Source organism: Hylobates moloch, unplaced genomic scaffold, assembly GCF_009828535.3.
Source record: "Hylobates moloch isolate HMO894 unplaced genomic scaffold, HMol_V3 SCAFFOLD_21, whole genome shotgun sequence".
Lineage (NCBI taxonomy): Eukaryota > Metazoa > Chordata > Mammalia > Primates > Hylobatidae > Hylobates > Hylobates moloch.
In genome coordinates this window covers 30776359-30794074 of record NW_026652296.1, presented here as the reverse complement: position 1 = coordinate 30794074, position 17716 = coordinate 30776359, and the positions used below count along the sequence as shown (strand labels likewise).

General features: G+C 53.6%; 1 protein-coding gene across 12 annotated transcripts in view; it reads right to left on the bottom strand.

Moving 5' to 3' along the window:
• Positions 1 to 2030: 2030 nt before the first annotated feature.
• The window catches only part of SNPH (syntaphilin), a 37444-nt gene continuing 21758 nt past the window's right edge, over positions 2031 to 17716 (bottom strand). For 2 of the 12 annotated variants that reach the window (XM_032142822.2, XM_032142829.2), the window contains 6 exons: positions 12265 to 12292; positions 11326 to 11467; positions 10822 to 10918; positions 9972 to 10178; positions 6532 to 6681; positions 2031 to 3308 (listed from right to left, as the gene is read on the bottom strand). In XM_032142822.2, the coding sequence (XP_031998713.1) occupies positions 2129 to 3308; positions 6532 to 6681; positions 9972 to 10178; positions 10822 to 10871 (1587 nt within the window). In that variant the 5' untranslated portion in view covers positions 10872 to 10918; positions 11326 to 11467; positions 12265 to 12292 and the 3' untranslated portion in view covers positions 2031 to 2128. The other 10 variants (XM_032142817.2, XM_032142820.2, XM_032142821.2 and 7 more) reach the window with 9 other exon arrangements.

The window sequence follows — 17716 nt, the reverse complement described above, 5'->3', positions numbered from 1 at the left end:
GTGGCCCCAGCCCTGTCACATCCACCAAAACACAAGACACGATAGGAAGGCCACAGACGCAAGACACAGACAGGAGCACAGGGGCTTGAAGCTTGACTAAATTCCAGTGGTGAAAAATAGAGAGATTTTATGTTGTCAAATATAGTTCATAGATTTCTTTTCTCGGCAAAGCTTTGACTATGTCTAAGGAGACTACGCAGCTCCATGAGTGCGCGGCACAGGAGGCTGGGTCCGCGGCCAGTCCCGGCTTGGCTTTGGATTGGTTTTGTCCACTGCCCCCTCCGTGGCATGGCCACAGTGTCCCGCGCGGACAGCCCCAGCCAGGCCTCAGGCATCTGGGTTTGGTTTGGCTGGGCTGGGGCATATTCCACAAAGGTTGGCTGGTCTGAGGCCCTGACCAAGGCAGGGGGAGCTTTGGAGGCACAAAGCGTGTGGCAGAGGGGGCTCCTGCCCCGAGGGCTGGGCCAGCCGACCCCTCCCAGTGCATGCAGGTGCCCCGCCTCGTGTGGAGGGCACCAAGCAGAAGGGCAGAGCCCATGAGTCAGGCAATGGCTGTTGGAGCATTGGGGTGAGGGCAAGCAACCTTGGCAGAGAACCAGTGTGGCCCTTAGGCCAGAGGGGCGAGTAAGACACAGGGTCCCTCCAACCCCCAAGATGTGGGGCCCAGCCTCTGAAGAGTGGGTGGGACAACCAGATGGGTGTAACCCCTGTGGGGGAAGAGGAGTGTTTACTTGGTAAAATAATAATGGTAATAAGAATGTCAGCAGCGTGACTGGGGGACTCAGTATGGTCCCGGGAAAAGAGTTGGGGCAGTGAACTTCCCAGGCCGACTGGCCTTGGGCTGGGAGCAGGGAGGCTGCAGGGCACCTGCCCGCTCTGCCACACCCCTGTCTGGGAAACCTATCCCAGGGCACCCTGCTTTGGCCTGGACGAACATCGTGGCTTCAGTACGCGCCATCCTGCGATTCATCCTGCCAGAATCCCCCACCCTCCTCCAGAGGCAGAGAGGTTTATTTAAGGTTTAGGAACCCTCATCTCAGACAGCAAGCAACAACCTCACTGGAGACCCTTGGATGACTGAGAACCAACCCCAAAGTGAACATAGTGCAAAGCAGAAGTTGGGCCCGAGGGTCCCAGAGAAACTTGGGTCAAGTTTCTGGGGGCAGTCATGGCCTCTGGCTTTTTCAGTAAGCTGTGGGTTCCTGAGTCCAGCCCTGCCTCCCAGCCTGCAGATGAGATGGCCTCACCTTGGAAGGCTGGGGGAGCCCCCTTGGGCTTCTGCCCCTGCCTCCTCTTTTTGTGCTGGTGGATTCTCCAGCTGGGAGCTGGGACTCAGGCAGGCCCTCCTACCCCAGCACTGAGCTTGCCGGGCTTAGCTGCCTCACAGGAATAATGACTGACACACCCAGAAGTGCCAAGAGGAAAGGGATGACGGGAAGGCCTGGGATGAACAGACAGACACAGAACCCATACTGCCCTCTGCCACCTTGCACCCAGCCCCGTCTCTCCTCCAGCCTGTGACCTTGACCGAGCTCCTGAGTCCCAAGGTGGGGAGCAGTCTGGGGAGGCTGGAACGCCGGCCGGCCCAGTGGTTCTGGCCTCTGCTCTGAGCCCTAGGTCAGTGATCTGCACTTCAGGCCATTGCTGCCTCCATCTGAGGAGAGAGTGCTGGCCCAGGAGTCTGGGCTGTGGGCACGGTGGCTTGGAAGAGACAGCATGGAGTGAGCAGGGCACTGGACAGGACAGTGCAGGGCAGGGGCCTGTGGACAACTCAAGCCGGGCTTCCCCAGATGAAGACAGCCAGAGACTTCCTGAGCAGGGCTGGCCCTGTCTGAAGGGCCAGGGGGACAGAGGGGCCGGGTTGGCCCTTGCTCCCGCCCCTCCCTGCAATTTGTCCAGCTGGTGTGCCTCCTGCCTTGGGTCCCCCTTCCCTGCTCTCCATCGAAGCTTTGGGATGTCTTTCTCCAACCCCTGCTCCTGCCACGAGACTGTTTTAACACCTTGAAAACAAACAGTTCCACACCCAAAACTAAATAAATAAGACGATGCCCATGGGAGAAGGGAGGGGAGAACGGCATCCCTACAATCAGTGGTCAGGCTGCAGGCGCCGCTGCCGGAATGGGCTCCCTCAGAGCTGGGAGCCGCCGCCCGCTGGGCTGGGACTCGGCTGGCTCAGCGAGCGGCAGCTGATCCTGCGGATGGAGTGCAAGGCCACAGTGCAGCAGCCCCGCAGCAGGGAGCTGATGTTGTAGATGGGCTGGCCCTGGCGCCGCTGGGAGCGGCAAAGCCAGGCCACCGTGGGCACAGCTGGCACCACCACAGCCAGCAGATCCACGATGTAGTGGCGGCTCCAGTAGCTCTTGGGCTCCTTCTCAGCCACGGCAGCCTCCTCCTCCTCCTCCTCCATGGGGCACACCACGCTCACCGACTGGCCAGGGTTGGGGTTGGCACCAGGCCGCTGTGGGGTGGGTCCGCGGGTGATGGGCTCTGGGGCCTCTAGCTCGTCACCCACTGTCACCACCACTGCTGAGTTGGGGTCTCTGGGCCCTGGAGGGTGGGCATCCAGCTCTGGGCACCTGTCCCCTGACTCAGGGTCTGTCCCACAGACCTGGGCCTGGTTCACTTTCTCCAGGATGGTGTCAAGGTCAGGCTGGTACTGCACGAAGTCTGTCTGGATGGCACGCTCCTGCATGCAGCTGGCCTGCACACCAGCCTCCATGCCACACAGCAGCTTCTCATAGGTGTTGCTGGCGGGGAAGCGGGGGCCCAGGCCGAAGGAGCTGTGCAGCGAGGTCTCCTCGGTGCCACAGTCCAGCCCCGACGACAGCAGGCTGCTGGCCTCCAGCACGTCCGTCCGGCTCAGTGTGTCATCGGCTGCTGCAAAGCCACTGTCTGCCCCATCCTCAGCAGAGCCGCTGGAGGGATCACCCGGCTGGCGGTCACCACAGACGGCTGGGTCACTCAGCTTGGTGTAGGTGGAGCTGCGGGTGAGGGAGCGGGCAGGGGACCCACCGGCTGACTCCCCGGTGCCATCCTCCTTGGCCATGCCATTCTGGGCCACCTCCATGCTGTGCAGCAGCGTCTCCAGCTTCTTGTTCTGGATGTTGATGTCCACGAAGTACTTCTGCAGCCCCTTGTCCTTGTCAATCAGGTTGTTCTTGACGGTGTCGATGACCTGCTTGAGCTGCTTGATCTCCTTTCGGGCCTCCTTCAGGGCCAGCTGGGCCTCCACGCGGTGGCACTCCTCCTCAATCCAGTCCTCCTGCATGCGTGACAGCTGCGTCTTCAGATCATCAATCTCTGTGTCCCTGCGAGCCAAGGAGACACACACATGCTCACTGCCTGCCTGCCTGGTCTGTCACCGCCAAGTAGAGGCAGGAAGAGGACAATGTTGCCAAGGATGAAGGGCCCTGTGCTGCTGCGGCTCAGAACCCAAAACAGAAGGACAAACTCAACGCCTTTTTATTATAGTAGGGAGTGAGAGTGGCTGGGGAGAGGGGCTGAGGGGTGAAGACAGGAGAAGCCTCTGCCTGGAGAGAGAAGAAAGGTCGGGAGGAGACACCACTCGAATTCCCTCCCCCACCCCCCACCCCCAGAATTTAGGTGACTCTCAACATTCAAATCCATCATCTAGAGAAGAGACTAGACAACAAAGATACTTTTAAGTTTTGTAGCTACTGCTATAAAAACCTAATAAAATCTTAATGTGAAACAACAAAAACTAGGCAGAAAATCTCTGCTCTATAGAAAGTGATGTAGCCTCCTAGTACCCACTAAAGCAGGTTGCAGAAAGTTTCAGTGGAGGAATATTTGGCCAGAGACCCCTGGGGAGAGAAATGACAGCTTTCAATGTTGGAGGAGGCTGATGATTTTACATCATCCCTCACACAGAGCGATGAGAAGTGGTGGGTGGAACCAGGAGAGTGATGAGAACAGGGTGGCTCTCATCTATCCACGCTAGAAGCTTCTTCTTTGTATCTTTGTATCTCCTTGTATCTTGTATCTTAAAGAGGAAAGGCTGAAAAGATCAACGAGAAAGGCACAGAGTTACTCCTGAGCGACGGGAGCAAGCACCAGGTGAACAAGACAGTCGGCAGACTCTTGTCCAGAAATGCTCAGGCTTTTCAAATTCCTGAGTCACAGATGAATCCAGGGGTGCAAGGGGAGGGAGGTAAGTTAGAAAAATATGCCATCAGGTCTAGAGGTAAAACCAGAGTGAGACAGAATGGCGACTGATTAACACTAGTGAGGAAGAAAGAAAATCATCCAGGAGACGTCAAACCCTGTCCCGGGCATTCTCACTCACTTCCTAGTGGCAGCCCACATGAGCCCCCTCAGCCTAAACCCTAAATTCCCATCAGTAAAATCTACAAATGCCCGTGCCTGTCACTCTGGGGTTTATCAGCCCAGCAGAATGATCGTCCCAGATCAAGCACCATATACTTTTCAAAGCCAGATCAGAAATTTCCTTCAGGAAATGGGCCCACGAATCTCATTCCACAATATGCTGGAGGGATTGGGGGCTGAGGGGATGCAGCGGCCACGAAGGTCAGCAATGGTATCACTTAGAAGGGGCCCACCTACCCATCAGGACACAGCTGGAGCTGCTTAGAGTGCCAATAACAGACAAGGCAACAGGTACTGAGGGGCAGGAGATACTTGGCCTTCACCCTTCCTGCCTCCGGTGGGGGGCCCACTCTAGGTAACCCTCTTGGCCTCTCACCCTGCTCCTCACTCACACCTCACCCTGGGAGAAAGAGTGAGTTTGAAAGAAGGAACTGGGCATGATCCGCTCAGCCAGTCTCTGCCTCTCTCTCCTTGGGGCCCAGCCAAACCCCAGGGAGCCATGGCTTTGATCCTTGTCCACGCCTCAGTGGGTATGACATTTGAAGTGCGTCTTGAAGGGTAAGTTTGCCCAGGGAGCAAGATAGAGGGCAGGGCATCTCAAGTAGTGGGGACACAGATACGAAAGCACAGAGGTGCAAAAGCACATGGTGTCTTTGAGGAACAGAAGGTGGGCCACTGCAGGAAGCACAGGCATGAAACTCGATATGGAGAGAGTGTGGGGAGAGTGACAATATTTCATGTCAAGACCTGCAATAGGTTCCTGTGGGAGTAACAGGCAGACAGTGACCAGGGAGTCAAGGTGTGAGCACACCCACACCAGGGCATCCTGCCCAAACCACACAGGGCAGATGGTCTGCTCTAAGCCATGGGGCTGGCCCTAGAAATGAAGCTGGGAGATGGGCCATCTGCTCCCTGAGGCATTAGTGCAAAAGGCCACGCGGATCCTGGGCATCATTGGGAAGATGAGGGAAAATAAAAATAGAAACCCTCCCTCTGCAGACAATGAAGCTCACTGAATGCTACCCGTAACCGCCTGCAGTTTAAAACCACAACAAATCCAAACCGGATTGGCTGCTTGGCAGAGCTGTGGTCAAGAACGATGTGGTCATGCATCCAGCGTGATCCCATTTATATGAAATGTCCAGAATAGACAAATCCATAGAGACAGAAAAATTAGTGGTTGCCAGGGACTAGGGTGGTTGGAGAGAAATTGGGGGTGATTGCTAATGGGAATGGGGTTTATTTTGAGGTGATAGAAATATTTATGAAATTAGATCATGGTAATGGTTGCAAAACTCTGTGACTATACTAGCAATCATCTAATTGTACTTCTGATAGGTGAACTATATGGTATGTAAGTTACGTTGCAATAAAGCTGCTGTATAAAAAAAAAAAAAGAAAGGAAAAAAGGAGCGATCATCGTGCCTGCTCTGAGCTCCAGCCCCACACAGCACCTTGGCCAGCTCACAATAGGCTGCACATTTGCATAGACACAGTCCAGAGAAGGATAGTTAAGACAATGGGAGATCAACGCCCTGAAGTGTAGATCACAAAGATAAAGCCACTGGGCCGGAGGGTAGAAACTGGGAGGGTTGGGATCAAGCACTTGAGAATGAGCTCAGACGGGCCTGCGGGGGCTCCTGGGAGACACCTGGGCTGGGGAGGAGCTCAGCAAGAGGCTTCTCATGATATTCCTCCACAGCAGGAAGTAGATGGCTTCCGGGGCCTGAAGTTGAGGTTGGCCACAAGCCCTCTGGCGACTCACTGGGGAGGAAGCGAGGAAGGATAGAGTTGTTTCTCCTCCAAAAGAGACAAGTAAGTCAGAAAGAAGCCCTGTGCTCCAACTCCTGGAAGACGGGAGCCAGAGGAAAAGAAGTAGCCAAAGGGGCTGCCAGGCTGAAGTTGGGAGAGGACTGCACAGGCGGGAGGCCCCACAGGGCAGGCCCTCATGGGAAACCGCTCCCGCCTGGCCCCCAACAGCCTCGTGGAGCAGTCAAGGTAAGTAGCTGCCGGGGGTGAGGGTCTGCAAGTGGGCTCAAACGAGGCTTTGCTAGGAAGAAGAGAGCACATGATGCTGGGAGACCCCCAGCCACTCCTCCTTCCAAGAGGTACCCCAGAGCCCTGGTTTTCCTGAGTGTGGAGCTGGTGGGGTACCCCCAGGGCTGCTCGTGGCCACCCACTCACCGGTCCTGGAGCCGGTCCTGCGTGTCCTTCAGTCGGGCTTTCAGGTGCCGGATGCACACCTCCTTCTGCTGCAGGGGGGTCAGGTACTGCTCCGGGGTCGGGGGCTTGATGCCATGGTTGTCACTGCACAGCGTGTATTTCATGGAGCGCCTGCAAGGGGATGCCCATCATCACAGAGGGAGGAAGAGGTCAGGCAAGGCACAGGTGCTTTACCTCTGGGGAGCAAGGGGACGCCAGCCTCACCATCCCCAGCCACCAGATGGCTCCAAGCCAGGTCTCCCACACAAGGCAGGAGAACCCTCAGCCTTCTGGAAGGCAGGTTTTAGTAGAGTTCCTCTAAGTCAGGATGCAGGCTTCGGGGCTCCTCTAGTTAGGGCTAGGTGGGGAGATATATCCCAGAGCACACGTGTAAGCCTGGAACCAGGCCAAGCGCTTGACCAATGCCGTCAATCCTTATAGCAGCCCTGGAAGTAGGGACTGTCTTCATCTCTTAGAGGGGCCGCTGGCCTCAAAGAGGTTAGCTCTTGCCCCGAGCCCCTCAGACAATCCTGGTGGTGCACCCCAGAACCCAGATACCTCGTCTTCCAACCCAGAGAATGCGTTTGAAGGCTGGAAACTGAGGTGTAAGTGGCAGATTCTGGGTCTGCATGGCAGACAAGGACTCACCCCCGCAGAGGAGGAAACATCTCCCAAGTGGAAGCAGAAGCTCTCCTCTCTAGAGCTGAGATCCCTCACAGCCTGGGGACAGGGAGGGCAGAAACGCACAGGCACAGCTATCTCCATACATGCCCTGGCACTCTCACTCCTCATCCCCACTGTGTCCATGTGGGTGTGCACTACATGCACGCACACTTCCTGGGATGTCAATTCCCAGTCCATTCGCACCTGCATGCCCACATACGTGGAGACACACTTGTGCCTTGTGGGTACTCACACATACTAGGGCACCAGCCCAGGCACATGTTCACACTTTCACCTCCGGGGTCACATGGGAGCACACACATGAACACCTGCCAGATCTGGGCAGGGACCTGTCCACTGCAGTACTCTGGGGTGGCAGCAGGCTGGACGTGCACTGCTCCCGGCACAGGGCGGCACTGACATGGTGCCCTACCAGGGCAAAGGGGAAGGAATTTCCACCCAGAGGGCAGTCAGGTGCCAGTGGGGGAGGGAGGGCCAGGCTTTCAGCGGGAAGGAGAATGCCCCAAATCCACAACAGACTATGGCCCAACCAGCTCTACTCTCAGCGTCCTGGCTGCTGGTTGTTTTGCTCATAAAGAAACCTTGGATCTTGGCTTAAAACCTGGGCATGCATCTTGCGAGACTCAGGCCTTGTTGCCATCCAACTCTGCTCCTTGAGGGGAGAGTGACTAGCAGGTCTAGGGAGGGGCAATGCCCCTTTATGAGCCTGGAAAAGGCAGGCCCTGGTGAGGCCCATTTGCTGAAGCAGCCAAGCTGGAGGCAGTTTTAAAAGTTCCATGGAAGCTGTATAGTGTTTACTGAGGAAAAAGTACTTGTAAGTTGTAAACTGTCAAAGAGAAAGTGGTGATAGAAGTGGAATGAGAAGTGGTTTTCTTCTATGTACTCACCTCATGGCCCCTAGGTCAACTCAAGCCAAGTCACGCAGGTCTCCTCTCTGCTTGGCAAGGGGTGGTAGGAGTGGGGGAACCAAGATTAGCTAAACTAGTAAGGATTGAGGATTAGAAAGGAAGTAACTATTTTACATTCTTTTCATTTTGCTTTCATGAGTATTTTTCCCTGATATAAAATTTAACACGTATACATTTTTAGCCACTAGCTCTTTGTAAAAAAAAAAAGATATATGTATGTGTATATATATGTATGTGTGTATATGTATATGTGTGTATATATATATACACACACACTAAAATTAGAAAAAAAATATGCTATGATGCATGTTTCTCAGCTATTCCTGCCTTGGAAAGCCTGGCTATTTGCAGAGGGGACCTAACTGTGGCCCCACTGCTCACCCAGGGGCAGCAACCCTCGTTGTGGGGAAGAAGACCCTTTGCTGGGAGCAATTCTCAGCCCTGGGGTTGGGATCACCTCCATGGGCTGCAGTTACGAGATGTGTTACAAAATCTGTTACTAATAGAAAAGATTAAAGTTGCCAATTATATAGTTTTCAAAATGTAAATTAACACTTTACTCCTATGTCCCCCAGTATCTGGGGTGGTGTTACAGCCAGGATGCTGGGGCATGGGTCCTGCACATGAGTGTTACCCATCACGTGTGTCACGATGGAAATCTAAGAGCGGCTGTTTCGGTGGCTCTGGACATCGCTTCACACAAATGACATCCTCTCCACTGAGCCCTCCCAGGAGGTGCTCCAGCCATGGGGGCCGCAGGCCAGGCATCTCCTGGCCTTAAGTCAGATCAAAGCTCTAACAACAGGAGGTATCAGTTATTGGCCAACTAGGACGCACAGGCGGTCTGTAGATATCAAGTCACTGAAGCTTCCGAGTTATTAGCTCCACTTTAAAGAAAGGAAATGGAGGCTCAAGACAGGATGAGACCAAATCCGGAGCCTATGCTGGCTCCCCACACGCCCCAACCTCCCACTTGTATTTCAGTGCTGGGGAAGCAGGACAAGGCCTACCATGACAGCTCTTGCTTCCTGGTCTTCAAGAACCCACAGCTCCCCTACACCTGCTTCTCCATCATGATCCTGCTTTGTGAGTCCGAGTTCACCTCACCCAAGACTACAACTTGGCATATGCTGCATTCGTAACATTTCGCCTTCCAAGCCAGTCCCACCTCTGCCACTCTCAAAGGGCTGCCCTGAGAAGTGCATGATGGTAGACACTGCAGGCTGCTTCCCAATACTCATCTTGCTTTCTTCCTAGCGGAACCCCCATTTTGTCTGGGGTGGTGCTGTTCTGGGGAAGACACTAACTGGCCCTGCAGCTAGAGTTATTCACATGACCCAGTTCTGGCCAGCAAGAACTGGCAGGATTTGGGGGCAAGGTGTCCCTCTCAGAAAAACAACCTCTGAGGAGGGCTTTGGTCCTTTCCACCTGTTCCTTCCTGGAGGGCGGGCCTGATGCCTGGAGGTACAGAAGCCACCTGTGATGACAAAGACAAAAGCTGTACACCAAGGATGGTGGAGCAGCAGGAGAAGACATGGGGTCCCTGACACTTCAGGGAGCTGCTGACCCCTGGCTCCTTTTCTGCAAGTATCACCCCTAGTTTCTTTAAGCCACTGTATTTTTTTATGTACAGCTGTATATTATCATATGCATCTTACAGACAGGAACTGAGGCTCAGAAAGGAGAAATGATCTGCTCAAGGTCACACAGCCAGCGGCTATGCTGGCGTCGGGGGTGGTTAGAACATGACCCTGCTCCCTTACCTCTCCCATCCCAGGACAACCTGTTCCCAGCCAGCAGGGCCAGGCCCAGAGAGGAGGGGTCAATTACCTTGGCGTGGGACTGCTGTCACTGCCCTTGTAGGAGCCGGAATTGCTGCTGCTGCTGAGCGAAGAGGTGCCGTAGGCATCCCGCACGCTCACAGGTGGAGAGGTGCGCCTGGAGGCAGGAAGAAGAGGCAGGTGCTCGTTCTGGCTGGCGGGCAGCTGCGGACACTGGGCGAACACTGCCAGGCCGCTGCGGCCCAAAGTGCCCCCGCTTTGGGGTCACCACAGGGGAGAGAAGCAGGGAGAGAGAGACGCACAGACAGGGGTGACAGAACAGACAGTGCAAATCAAGATGGAAAACCAGAAGAAGGCTGGTCCTCCTGGCTCCCCAGGGACAAGAATGGGGGCCGGCAGGGCTGTGGGGCAAGGGTGGGGCCTCATATGCTCTTATCAAGGTCCTCAACTTCTGGGGTTCCCCAAACCCAGGAGAGGAGATCCCTGCATAGACTGAGACAGAGGTGGAGAAGAATGGGGCAGACAGGGGTGGGGACAGGAGGAGGACCCTGTAAAAACGGGGGTAAAAACCAAGGGACACCAAGTGAGTCTAAGTGGATGACTGCAAGATTCCCCTCCAGTCGTTGTGAAAATCAAACAATATTGATGAGCCTATTGATGAGGCTACTGCTGGCAGAAATCCAGTGGTTTACGCCTTCCGAGAACTCTCACATCCACTGTGTCATCTGAGCCATTAAATAGTTCCAGGAGGAGGCAGGTGTTAGCAAGCCCATTTTAAAGATGGGAATGGGAAATGATTTGCTCAAAGACACACTGCAAGTTGGTGGCAGGTGGAGAGAGGCCCGTGTGCCCTCCTCCCGCCCTCCAAAGCCTAGGCTGTGAGCAAGGGGGAGACTCACCTGCGGGATCCAGCAGAGGTCCGTCTACTTCCCGGCAGGGACATGGCCATGAGGCTGCGGGTCCGAGTAAGGGGTGGGATGGGCGGTATCCCGGGGGCTGAGGAGAGAGGGCGGGTTGGGGGGCCCGCGGAAAAGGCCGGGCCAGGCCATGTCATCCTCTCGCTGGGGCCGCTGCCCGGCATGGCTTCTCTTCTCACCCTTCAGCAGGACACCCCAGGAGCGAGGGCCTGGCAGGCCACGGCTGCCTCCACCAATGAATTGAATGGGGCTGGTGCACAGGTTCCCACCACCCAACTTAAAACCACGACTGTCAGGAGTGGCTAAAAATAATCAGTCCAACCCTGTGTTCTCCAGATGAGTGAATGTGCCCCAGACAGAGTGAAGGCCGTGCCCAACGTCACAGAGGCTTCAGGAGCAGGGCCTCCTGACTGCCGGCACCAAGTCTTCTACTCTACGAGCCAGGCCTGCTTCTTCCCCAGGACCCTGACACTCAGACCCACACACCCCCTTGCTGTTCAGTCCTCCCTCTCTGGTAGGGGCTGCAGGCCGCAGGACTCCTGGAGCAGGACCAGGAACCCCGAATTAGGATGGGCTGGTCTCGCCGACCATCACCTTCCCAGTTGGCGCGTGGTTCGGGGCTTCCCGTCTACAGGGGAGACAAGACAGACCAACATACCAGCACATGTGTAGAAAGACATATGGATACACACTAACACGAGAAGGTACCATGTCCCTGCCATTCCAAGACATGCCGCACGTGTCTCCATGAACGTGCTCAGGCAGCCAGCCCATGACGCAGGACATGCAGCCAGGCCCTCCCGCACCCATGCGGCACACAGGCATGTCCGCACCCACCCATGCAATGCGCATGCTGGTTTTGGCATCTACCAGGAATGTAGGGGCACAAATTTAAAGCAGATGAGCACTGGGGTGGATGGGAGCAGAGGCCCTCCGCTAGGGGTGTCCCAGTGGGTGGGCCCAGGAGGAAGCGTTCATGCCTAGAGAGACCCATCACTGGGCCTCTTGCTAAGTGGGCAGGTAGACTCAAGCCCCTGGTTCCTGCCCCCGAGTCCTTAGGCTTCTTTCCTGGGTAGAGGCTTGGGCTCCAAGGGCAGCCTTTCCAGGGCTTAAGGAGGGGAGAGGCCCCATGCTGGGCTGGATTTTGGCTGCTGTGAGGAGGGCTATACTGGGCATTAGCCCAAAGTTTCTGGAGTCTGGGGCAGAGTGGGGAACCTGGGCTCTTTGCAGCCAATGTGCTGGTCCTTTGCCAGCTCCAGAGACCTCAGTCCCCTCCTTCCACAGTAACAGCAGGGACTGAGGACAGCAGCCTGGGTTACAGGAGACTTGGCTGAGGATGTCGTGCCCGGACCTCTCCCCATGCTGGAGGGAAGCATTCACCCAGCCCCACTGCACACCAGACTTCGTGCCAACCACGCTACGTACATTATGCCATTGACTCCTCTCAACAACCCTATGAGGAAGTGCTGTGATTAGTCCCCTTTTACAGATAAGGAATCGAGCCACCAAGAGGGAAGGGACTTGGCCAAGTCACATCCCAGGTGTGTGGCAGAGCCAATATCGAAACCAGGTCAACATCAGATGCTGAGGGGCTGGATCTCAAACCCCAGAGTCTCTGGCCCGAGGACCACCCCCTTCCCACGTCAGGGCCTCCCCGGAGCCTGGTCATCCCAGCCAGTGGCGGGGCTGCCTCCTGAGTGGACAAAGGCACTACTCAGATAGCCTGTTTCCTGGCAGGGACATAGAACATGGCCTGTTCCCCTGGAGGGTCTGGACACAGCCAGCATTGTCTGCCTGGAGGTGTTGGGTGCTGGGCTGCAGGACCTGCCGACACCACACCTGTCACCTGAGCTGCTTGCCCCAGCTTGGCAATGCTTCCCACTCATCATGCCCCAGTCACCCAGGCAGGGCCTCCTGGAACTGTAGGGCTGGCCTCTAGAGCAGGAACCATGGAGGAGGGGCGATTTGGGGCTGAGAGGACATCAGTGCTCCTCCACGCTTGTGAGGATGGCCATAAATGGCTCACTGCCTCCTGGGCACAGGAGGATCTTGACCAGGAACAGCTTACGGTGCAGAGGGGCACATGGGCAAGGGCTCCAAGGATCACCTGCCATTGCCTGAATCCTTCGGTGGTAAGGTGGCCATGCTGAGTGCTCTCGTCTGCCTTGGTCCATTACTTGAAGCAGCAATCCTTCAAGGCCGGCTTTGTTACTGCATTTGGGCCCAGGGTCACACAGCTGCAGGTGTGACATGCTCTGGCTTCCGGCCCGGGTCAGCCTGTCTTCACCAACAACTTTCCCACCATCACCCCTGCCCTTCTGGCTTTTGGGAGGATGCAAAAAGGAGGCTGAGCCTTCAGGAGGACTTTCCAGCAGAGGCAGGACTCAGATCTGATGATGGGTCTTCCAAGCCAGTGTGAGTGAGTATTCTAAGGAGCCAGGAAAGTCCAGACAGAGTGCTAGGCCCAGTCCTGGGAGGCAGGCAAAATGCCTGGTTTGTCTTGGAGCTGCGTGTGGCCTTGCTACAATGAGGGCCTTGTCCCAGCTGTCCCTGCCACTATCTTGCTTGGCAACCCCACACCTGCCTCCTCTTGAGTTCCCTCTTCCTTCCTCCCTGGCCTGGGGGAGGGAAGGGGGTGGCATTTGTACCTGGGTACAGCTAACAGTCTCCTGGGAACCCAGAGCCAGCTATTCATCAGGGACAAAGGTGGAAGAGGCATTTCCCTTGCTGGGATGGGACCTTGCAGGCAGGGTCCCTCATGGGAGGGCAGAAGCCACCCAGGCCCAAAGGGAGCCACCTCTCAGGATCCTACTCAGAAAACTCAGTGTGCACCCTGTGCTCTCTCAGGTCCTCCCTCCCTTCTAGGCCCTAGCAAGGAGGCAGGTTGCCATGGTGTTTGTCACCATGCCACCTGCTTAGCCTGGAGTCCCGCAGGCCTCTTCCCAGGTGGCCATAGGCTGCCACTTGGAAAGGAAGGTAGAAAGAAAACCCTTAACTGTGGGAAGCTGGGCTGATAGTCTCTCATCACTTTAACCCCAGAGTAAACCCAGCCTCTGCCCTCACTGAACTTCCCTCCACTTCCTCATCTTGTCCACACCATAGCAACCCTGCTGCATCCACTCCTTCAACTGCTCCCTCAAATGCTCAACACTTCCTAAGCCCCCCAGACAATGGGGGTCCAGGGAGCATGAGACTAACGACTGCAGAAGTCGATATGAACTGATCTGGGCTCAAACGCCAGCTATCACCCTTCAGCTGCATGCCTTGGGCAAGTCACCCACTTCTCTGAGCCTCAGTGCCCATATCTGTAACTGGGGCTGTAATGAATGCACCTCATATGGTTACTGTGAGAATAACATAAAATAATGTGAGTATGGGGCTTGGGTCAGTGCCTGTCACACAATAAACACTAAAACATGGGAGCAGCCAGTATTTTGGAAGTAACATGAAGTGAGCTTCAAAACAGAAACACATTCAAGGCATAATAGTGTCTTCAGGAGGATCCAGGAATGCTTCTCTACACAAGAAATTTGCACTGGGTCTTGAGAGATGAATAGGAGTTCACCAGGCGGCAGCAGCAAATGGGAGGGAAGGAGAAGGCTGGACACAGGCAGTGAGTGAGAGCTGGCTGCTCGGAAACTAGGGAGCCTGTTGAGGGCAGAAGTACAGTGGGAGTGAGGCTGCAGAAGGAGGGGGGCAGGCCACACAGAGCCACTTAAGCCAGGATCTTGTCCTGTGGGCAACAGGAAGCCATGCAAGTGCTTTATAGGAAAGGGGCACAATCATATTTGCATTTTAGAAAGTTCCTGATAGGGAGCCTGTGTGGAGAGGGAGAGATACCAGATACCAGTTAGGAGGTTACCAACCAGGGGAGAAATTAGGAGGGCCTGGGCCAGGGTCATGGCAGGAACAATGGAGAAAAGGGCCTGGATCCTGTTCAAAATTCCTTGGAAGTCCCAGATTAGGTAGAAATCAGAGCAAAGCTCTTGATGTGGGTGTTTAAGGCCCTCCCATCTACATCCTTTGCAACTGGCTCTCTGAGACATCCAGGAGACCTCGGCTAGTCACTCCCAAATCTGCGTCTCTACATGGGCTGTTTGTCCCATCTGCAGTATCTTCCCTGCCTGTCCTCAAGCATACATTGCACTCTTTCTTTAGGACCCACCCACAGCCTTTCCACCAGTGACTTCTCCTATCACTTACTGTCTTGACCACTTAGCATGCTATGCCTTGGACTAAAACTCAGCGAACACCATCCCCTGGGAAATTTCATAAAAACAAACACAATCAACACACAACTGTTGGTAATACAATGGTTTAAACAAGCACATTGAATAGACCAAACAGTCAGATTAGATGGTCTCTAAGGTGCTCTGGATCTAACATTCTCTAATTCTAGAGCTGTCAATGAAATTATGGGCTTCTAATTGATGCTTCCTTCTCCTTCATTACTAGGACTTTTGGGTCTCAGTTTCCACATATGTAAAATTAGGAAGCTCCATTCTTCAAAGAGACATGATAGCATTTTACTCAATCAACAGTCATGGGGGAAAAACCAGGTGCTTGGGTTAATCTAATATTCCAGCTAAGCAAAAGTCCCTGTATGTACTATAATTTATCTTCTTTCAAAGAATTAGCCATTGATACAAGAAGAAAGCTATCCTAAAATCCGAGGGAACAGAACAATCTGTGTCTGATGACTCAAACCACTGACAGCTGTGGAAAGCAGAGCATTGCAATCAACAGAGCAGAACTTGGGAGGGATCCTCTCTTTGCCAAGGCAACACTAGAACGCAGAACATTCCACCCATCAGACAGCAGAGTGCCTGGTGCTCCTAGAATGCTAATGCAGAGAGGTGGGAATAGAAGACAGGCCTGGGAGTGTTCCAGCAGCCGCACTCTAGATCTCAGAAGATTAGCACTACCACGGCTATTCACAGCTGAGGAGTTCAGTAAACCCTGCACTGGCTATGGCCTCATCAGCCACTATGCGCCTCTGCTCCTCCTTTGTCAACAAAACCTAGGATCTTCCTTCCAGGACTTGCTGGCATTTCTCCAGCTTGCTTCCTGTTTCCCACACAAGCCACCCTCAAAGCTGGGACCACAGATGAGGTGCCATCCGACTTCTTCTCACTGTGGCAACCCCAACATAGCAGCAAGGCAGACCCACAACTTGGCCAAATGCTGTGAGGAGGTTCCCCAGGCAACCAGCATAGGTTGAGGGCTGAGGCAGCTGCTGCACAGGACGTGTCTCCAGTGATTAGACTCAGATTCCAGAGCTGAAGGGCATCAAGCCTAGGTCTTCAAACCACCCAAGAGGACTTGCCTCTGCACCTACTGGGAGGGGTGGCTTGGGCCTTCTTCCCCATTTCACCTGAAGAGGCTCCTCTCCTATGTGTTCTACATATGGAAGGTGTGAAGTAAGACTACTTTTTAAAAAGGATTTTTCAGGTTAAAAATCTATGGAATACTTATTTTCCACAATGAGATACTGCTTCACATTCACTAGGATGGCTAGCATAAAAAAGATGGACAATAACAAGCGTTGTCAAGGAGGTGGAGAAGTTGGAACTCTCATGCATTGCCGGTGGGGATGTAAAATGATGCTGCTGCTATGGAAAACAGTTTGGTGGTTCCTCGAAAATTCTATGTTTACATAGAATTGCCAATATGAACCAAGAATTCCACTGCTAGGTATATACCCCAAAGAATGGAAAATAGATGTTCAAACAAAAACTTGTATAAGAATGTTCACAGTAGCACTATTCTCAATAGCTAAGAGGTGGAAACAACCCAAGTGTCCATCAACAGAAGAATGCATAAATAAAATGTGATACGTCTATGCAATGGAATATTTAGCTATAAAAGGAATGAAATATTACTGATCCATGCTACAACATAGGTGAACCTTGACAACATTATGCTAAATGAAAGAAGCCAGATTCGAAAGGCCACATATTGCATGATTCCATTTATATGAAATGTCCAGCACAGGCAAATGCATACAGACAGAAAACACACTGGAAGGGAAGAAGGAACAGGGAATGACTGGTAATGGGAACGGGGTTTCTTTTTTGGGAAGATAAAAAATGTTTTAGAAGTAGATAGTGATGATGGTTATATAATTTTGTGAGTATCCTAAAATCCCTCAATTGTACATTTTAAAAATTTAATTTTTTTTCTGAGACAGAGTCTTACTGTGTCGCCCAGGCTAGAGTGCAGTGGCACAATCTTAGCTCACTGCAACCTCCGCCTCTTGGGTTCAAGTGATTCTCATGAGTCACCCTCTCAAGTAGCTGGGATTACAGGCATGCACGACCACACCTGGCTAATTTTTGTATATTTTAGTAGAGATGGGGTTTCTCCATGTTGGCCAGGTTGGTCTTGAACCCCTGGTCTCGAGCAATCCACCCACCTTGGCCTCCCTGCTCCCAAAGTGCTGGGATTACAGGTGTGAGCCACTGCATCCGGCCATTAAAAGGATAAATGTTATGGAATGTAAATTATATCTCAATAAAAAACAAATTTTTAAAAATACATGTGATATATAATTTTTTTTTAGAGCCAGGGTCTCACTCTGTCACCTAGGCTGGAGTGCAGTGGCAAAATCATAGCTCACTGCAGCCTCAAACTCCTGAGCTCATGTGATCCTTCTGCCTCAGCCTCTCCAGTAGCCACCTCACCTGGCTAATCTTTTTTTTTTTTATTTTTTTAAAGGTGGGGTCTCACTATGTTGCTCTTGGTGGTCTCAATCTCCTGGCCTCAAGCAATCTACCAGCGTCACCTCCTGAGTTGCTGGGATTACAGGTGTGAGCCACCATGCCCCTGACTCCATTATATATACACACACACACGTGTGTGTGTGCATGCGTGTGTG